Genomic DNA, 6,844 nt, shown 5'->3' with positions numbered 1-6,844 from the left:
AACAAAGATGGAGGAGAAAAATAAAAGAGGAGGAAGTGGAGGAAGAAGAGATGAAGAAAACAAAGAAGAGGAAGGAGAAGGAGATGAAGAAAATGAGGAAGGAAAAGAAACCTTCAACAACATCACCCACCTTGGAGGCAGGTAGGGTGGTTTGGTGGGTACAGGCCTTTATGAGAAGCACGATGACCTGAGCTTGACCTCTCTGATGCTGTCTTCTGGTGTCACGTGCACGCAATGGCACATGCTTGACCCCACCCAGTACATAAGTAAACGTCAGTGAAGACAATGACCCCACGTCTTTACTGAGCCTCACTACGGAGCTCAGGTTGGTCTGAGCGGTCTCTGCCTCCCAAGAACTGGGACTACAGGAGCTATTGCTCTTGTCTTTCAATCTGGCTTCCTACATTTTTTTTCCTTATTTTAGTTCCTTCAAAATACTACAAACTTTAGAAATAAAAATTGGGTTATGAGGTTTATAACAGAGTGTGCCAAGCCCCCCTGTCCTGTCCTTTGCTTCTTTAGACAGGGTCTGACTCTATTTCAGGCTCTCTTGGGGCTCACTGTGTAGCCCAGGATGTCCTCAAGCTAGTGGTAGCCCTCCTGCCTCATCTTCCTGAGTGCTAGGATTACTGGTGTGAGGCACCACAGCAGGCTTCTGGTCTCTACTATTTCTTATGTTTCTAGGCAATATGCTAGACTGACATTTGTTATTTATTTTTTTATTTTTATTTTTTTAAGATTTATTTATTTATCTTATATGTATGAATACACTGCAGCTGCACAGACGGCCATGAGCCATCACGTGGCTGCTGGGAATTGAACTCAGGACCTCTGCTTGCTCCACTCCGCTCACTCCAGCCTGCTCGCTCCGGTGTAATTCACTGTAGCTGTCTTCAGATGCACCAGAAGAGGGCGCCAGATCTCATCACGGATGGCTGTGAGCCACCATGTGGTTGCTGAGATCTGAACTCAGGACCTTCTGAAGAGCAGTCAGAGCTCTTACCTGCTGAGCCATCTGCCAGCCCTATTTTTTATTTTTTTAGACACAGGGTTTCTCTGTGTAGCTCTGTCTGTCCTGGAACTGGTTCTGTAGACCAGGCTGGCCCTACCTCAGAGATCTGCCTGCCTCTGCCCCAAAGTGCTGGGATCAAAGGCGTGCGCCATCACTGCCCATATTTGTTTTCCCTGGAAGGGCTTCTGTTACTTCTCCAGCCTCTCCACCTAGCACCACTCTACTGATTTCTCCTGCCCTTTTTTTTTTTTTTTTTTTTTCGAGACAGGGTTTGTCTGTGTAGCCCTGGCTGTCCTGGAGCTCACTCTGTAGACCAGGCTGGCCTCGAATTCAGAAATCCACCTTCCTCTGCCTCCCAAGTTCTGGGATTAAAGGCGTGTGCCACCACTACCCGGCTCTCCTGCATTTTTAAAAGACATTTTCTTTATTTACATTTCAAATGTTATCTCTGAAAACCCCCTATCTCCTCCCCACTCCCCCTGCTCACCAACCCACCCTCTTACACTTCCTGGCCCTGGTATTCCCCTACACTGGGGCATTGAACCTTCACAGGACCAAGGGCCTCTCCTCCCATTGATGACCAACTTGGCCATCTTCTACTATACATATTCTGCTGGAGCCATGAGTCCCACCATGTGTACTCTTTGGTTGGTGGTTTAGTCCCTGGGAATTCTGGGGAAACTGGTTGTTTCATGTTGTTCCTCCTATGGGGTTGCAAACCCCTCCTATGGGGTCCTTTCTCTAGCTCCTCCATTGGGGACCCCACGCTCAGTCCAATGGTTGGCTGAGAGCATCCACCTCTGTATTTATTAGACACTGGCATAGCCTCTCAGGATACAGCTATATCAGTCTCCTGTCAGCAAGCACTTGTTAGCATCCACAATAGTGTCTGGGTTTGGTGACTGTATATGGGATGGATCCCCAGGTGGGGCAGTCTCTGGATGGCCTTTCCTTCAGCTTCTGCTCTACACTTTGTATCTCCTCCCATGGGTATTTTGTTCCTCTGATTTCTCCTGTCTTATGACCATAATTCCATCACCATTTATGAGTGAATCAGATTTAGGTATGACACAGAGGTGGTAACGAGTATTAGTAACATGTACACTATCATTAAACTTCTGTGTTTTGTTTTGGGACAGGGTCCTACTGTGAAGGCCTGGAACTGTGTATATAGACAAGGCCAATTTTAAGCTTGTGGCAGTCCTCCTGCCTCTCTGCCTCTTGAATGCTGGGACTATGGGTGTGCATCAGCATGCCATGTTGTGTGTGTGTGTGTGTGTGTGTGTGTGTGTGTGTATGTGTGTACATGATCTGCACATGTGGAGATCAGAGGTCAATGTCAGGTACCTTCATCTATTTCCCTCTACCTTACTTTTAAGATATAGGATTTCTCACTGACCCTGGAGCACAGCAGCTTGGCTAAGGTGTGCTGGTCCATGAGCTCCAGGGATTGCTGTGTCTGCCCTGCCAGGGCTCTGGTTACAGGCCTGACCACTTTGGCCAGCTTTTTTGTGACTGCTGGAGATCCGGACTCAGAACCTAGTGCTCACACAAGCCCTTTACTGGCTGAGCCCTCTCTCCAGACAGGGTGTCATGTAACTCAGGCTGGCCTTGAACTCCTTGATCCTCCTGCTTCTGTCCCTCCCATGCTGAGATGCTACATGCTCACCACTATATGTGTCTCCTGTGTAACTTTCTCCCAGTATTATTCATTGCTGGCTCTGTTGCTGCCCCACTGTGTGTCTCATGTGTCTGTTTGTCTCGCCCAATTCCCACAGAAACATTTCAAAACAAAGTTATTTGGTGGCTTTCCTCAGACTGTAAGGTGCCAAGTGTGAAACTCAGAGAGCACAGGCCAGTGCACTCAGTCAGAGCTGAGTGCCATCTGTCCTCCATCTTTAGAGCAGCGGGAGTGCACACCTGAGCTGAGGTATTGCTTCCCCTTTGAGCGTCATCACTTAGTGTCCACTGTTGTCACACTGTGGATGAACAACCCTTAGGTGGCTCTGTGGTCACAGTTAAGTATTTTCAGTAATCCAGCACCAAGTGGCAGAGGTAACTGGGTCCTCCGGATCTACACAACAGGAGTGAGGCCAGCTAGTGCTGCACACATGAGAACCGTGCTTTGAACAGCAGCAGGCATGGGCATATGCCTTTGTCAACTGCTCTTCTCTTAGACATTCAAAACAAAACCCAGAAAAATAAGGAATCTCTTATCAAAGGAATAACTGTTTCTTCTATATTTGCAGCAGCTGACACCTTGATTGGCTTGGCACATGCGTGCTGTAGAGACCAATTGCATCCAAATCCAGCGGGTGTTCTTTTAGTGGGCTCCTGATCAGGCACTTGGGCCTAGGCTGCAAACAATAGGACATATAGACAGTCCTCCAACGAGTTTAGTATGTCCAGCTGTGTTTAAATAACACAGCTTAACACTTTAAATAAACAGTGGCTCATTGCCTGTATTTTTAAGCTGCTACCTGCTTCAATTCTTATGACCCAGTAACTGCATTCCCTATACTTAGTCTACTATAATTTCTCATGTTTTAGTTTTTTCTGTTAGAGGCAATTACAGCTCAGGAGACTGCCAAGACAACGATTACAGTAGATTGGTAAAGAGACCCATGCAGAGGGTTCATCTTGATAGTTGGTTCACCATGCCTGTGCTTTAGAAAGACATTTCCCATCAGGTTGCTTAACGAAGTACAAGGCTGTACAGATTACTTACTGAAAATGCTTTTATAATTATTTTTTTCTAATTGTATTGAGGTATAATTGACAAAAGGACATTGTATACTTTTAAGGTATACAAACAAATTAACACACTTCTTGACTGAACATCTGAATCTAGTTCAGATGAGAGATGCTTTTTGTTCCTTTAAAAATATCAAGGCTAGGGTTAGAGAGATGGCTCAGTGGCTAAGAGCACTGACTGCTCTTCCAGAGGTCCTGATTTTAATTCCCAGTGTATTTAGAGAAATAGAGTCACAGAACTTATGATAGTCTCTATATAGTAAAGGAATTTGTTGATGACTTACAATCTGTAGTCCAACTCCCAACAATTGTCAGTGGCAGCTGTGAATGGAAGTCCAAGGATCTAGCAGTTGCTCAGCCCCACAAGGCAAGCAGGCAAAGAAGAGAGAGAGCCTTCCTTCTTCCAGTGTCCTCATATAGGTCTCCAGCAAAAAGTGTGGCCCAGATTAAAGGTGTGTGCCACCACACCTTTAATCCCATATGACCTTGAATTTGGAGATCTTCCTGTTTTAATCTTCTGGGATTCATAGCCACTATGCCTCGGCATCTCCATGCCAAGATTCAGGTCAGAAACTTGTATGTCTCAGCCTCCAAGTTAGGGCCACAGGTGAACCTTCCAGTTCTCCATTGTAGTTCATTCCAGATATAGTCAAGTTAACAACCAGGAATAGCCACTACACCCAGCAACCACATGGTGGCTCACGACCATCTGTAATGGGATCTGATGCCCTCTTCTGGTGTATCTGAAGACAGTTACAGTGTATACATATACATACAATAAATAAATATATCTTTAAAAAAAATCAAGGCTGCTTAAAACAACTGTAAAGTGAATCAGAACCAGATATTTGTAAAAACCAGCCAAAGACATTGGGTTACATGACCCCAGCCGTACCATTGCTCGCCCACATGTGGTTAAGGTAAGAACTTTCGAAGAATTCCTTGGCAGGCTGTGGAAAGATCCACCCTGCTCCCAGTTCTCCCTTTAGTTTTGGCTTTAAAATGGATCATCACAAACTGCAGTTTGTAGGCCAAGTCCTCTCTGTCACCTGTATTTCTCAAAGTAAGTTTTACTGGACTAGCTCCTGTCTCTGGTATTCCTGTTGTCTGCGCTTGCTTTATGAGCCCAGCACTGAGCAGCTGCGGCTAAATAGCCTGCGGTGTGACATACATGCTACTTTATACTATTTGATTCCTTAGAGAAGTTTGCCAATAATAAATAAATGGAAAAGTCATTGATCATATTAACAGAAACCCAAAATGTATTGCTATTTAAGATTGGGGGGGGGGGGCTGGAGGGAAAGAGGGAGGGGGAGGGGGGAAGGAAGTGCACAATCACCATGCCAGGGTCCAAATGCGGAGATCAGGGCAACTTTGGGGAGCTGGTTCTTGCCTTCCATCTTGGTGCAGGCTCTCTTTTGTTCCGCTGCTGGGCTAGAGTTGCGGGAAATTCTCCCACGTCCACTTCCCATGCAACACTCCAGGCTTTTGGGCTAGCTAGAGCTTTTACCCACAGAACCACCGCCCCATCTCCAAACTTAGGTAAGGAAAGATTCTCTGCCTGACCGTCCCACCCTCCTCCACCCCCACCCCCACCGCAATCCCCCCAAAAAGGAGAAATGATGCTGGGAAAGGTCCTGATGGTATAACCTTTTCCTAAATAGTACATCTGGGCCCGGCAGAAAGCTGTCCTGGCTTGGGAAGTTTGTGATTTTGCAGTGTTGTTTTCTCCTTTCTTTACCACAGAGGGCCGCTGTGTTACGTGTCCAGGATGCTGCCACTCGGCTCCGCCTTCTGAGTCGCTTGGCCTTAAGATCAGTGCAGGCACAGGCACCCAGTGGTCAGATGGAGCAGGTTCCAACTCTGTCCCCTTGCGGGGATGTTCTGACACCTGTAGCAAGCTCTTCCCTCACCCACCTACGGAGTAGACAGGAACAGTACGTGAAGGTGAGCACGGATCGTAAGTTATTAGAAGTATTTAGAGTTTGACATGAAGTGACTGTCAGTCCCTAGAAGACTGAGTGTGCCTGCTTCCCCTGCAGGTTGCCAGGACACTGTTTACTGATGAAGCCTTAAAGCCTTGCCCGAGGTGCCAATCCCCTGCTAAGTACCAGCCACATAAGAGGAGGGGGATTTGCAGCCGCCTGGCCTGTGGCTTTGACTTTTGTGTGTTGTGTCTGTGCGCTTATCATGGGTCTGAAGACTGTAGAAGAGGGTCAGCAAAGGCGAGAGGTAGCAAAGATATTCTCCCAGGGAGTGCCCAAAGCAAGCGGAACTTAAAACGCCTCTGAAGAGACTAAGGAACCACTCCTCCGCTGGCCCGCGTTCTGTCTGACTTAAAATTATGACTATTTTGAACATAAGCAAATCTTCCCATTGATGACAAACGGTGATTTATTTCCTACTTTGTATATGTTATAATGCACACCATTGTATATTTTCTTTAAAGTGATGAGTTTGAAAGAATTTTATTTTACTATGTCATATTCCATTTTAAACATTTTGATGTTTTAAATAAAGAATTTTCAGGGTTGTTACATTTGTGTGTTTTATTGCTCCATGTAACCTTTTTAAGCTTGTGCATTTCATAACAATGTGTTGAAATGTTCTTCAATTATTTAAAAAATAATTTCCAAATAATTTGAAAAATTTGAACTTGAGGCCAGTGAACTTTCAGGTTTGGAAAATGAGTTGATGGCTGAAATTAAATAAAATGCTTTTAGAAGTTCCATCAAATGTAATCTATAATTTCATCCTTTCTCTTACTTGATATCTTAGTAGACTTTGGTTTAGTAAAAATTACATAATACTAATAAATGTCAGTTATGGGGACTGTGTAGTTACTTATAATGGGAATTTTATTGAACAAACTCCTATAAGTCACACATTTCTAATTAAATACTTTTAAAAATCTGGAATTATAGTAACAGATCCTGATATTTTAAAAGATTTGGGCTGGGCAGAAATGACGGGTTTTGAATGGGAATAGTGTGAAGTTATTAGTAATGGACATTATGATTTGTGTGTGTGTGTAATGCTCCTTTTTCCAAGAGGAGTTTGGGGATGAGTGCACTCTGC

The 6,844-nt window shown here is 45.0% G+C and overlaps 1 protein-coding gene across 4 annotated transcripts in view; it reads left to right on the top strand.

Annotated features, from left to right (window-relative positions):
- Fbxo43 (F-box protein 43) overlaps nt 1-6,497 on the top strand; it is a 16,255-nt gene extending 9,758 nt beyond the window's left edge. For 3 of the 4 annotated variants that reach the window (XM_031358447.1, XM_031358448.1, XM_031358450.1), the window contains exons 4-5: nt 5,513-5,713; nt 5,809-6,497. In XM_031358447.1, coding sequence (XP_031214307.1) covers nt 5,513-5,713; nt 5,809-6,057 — 450 coding nt within the window. In that variant the 3' untranslated portion in view covers nt 6,058-6,497. The remainder of the gene's footprint in view (nt 1-5,512; nt 5,714-5,808) is intronic. The other variant, XM_031358449.1, reaches the window with a different exon arrangement.
- Nucleotides 6,498-6,844: the final 347 nt, after the last annotated feature.

This window comes from Mastomys coucha, unplaced genomic scaffold, assembly GCF_008632895.1.
Source record: "Mastomys coucha isolate ucsf_1 unplaced genomic scaffold, UCSF_Mcou_1 pScaffold7, whole genome shotgun sequence".
Taxonomy (NCBI): domain Eukaryota; kingdom Metazoa; phylum Chordata; class Mammalia; order Rodentia; family Muridae; genus Mastomys; species Mastomys coucha.
Note: the sequence above shows the minus strand (reverse complement) of the source record. Positions and strands in the feature narration are given on the sequence as shown.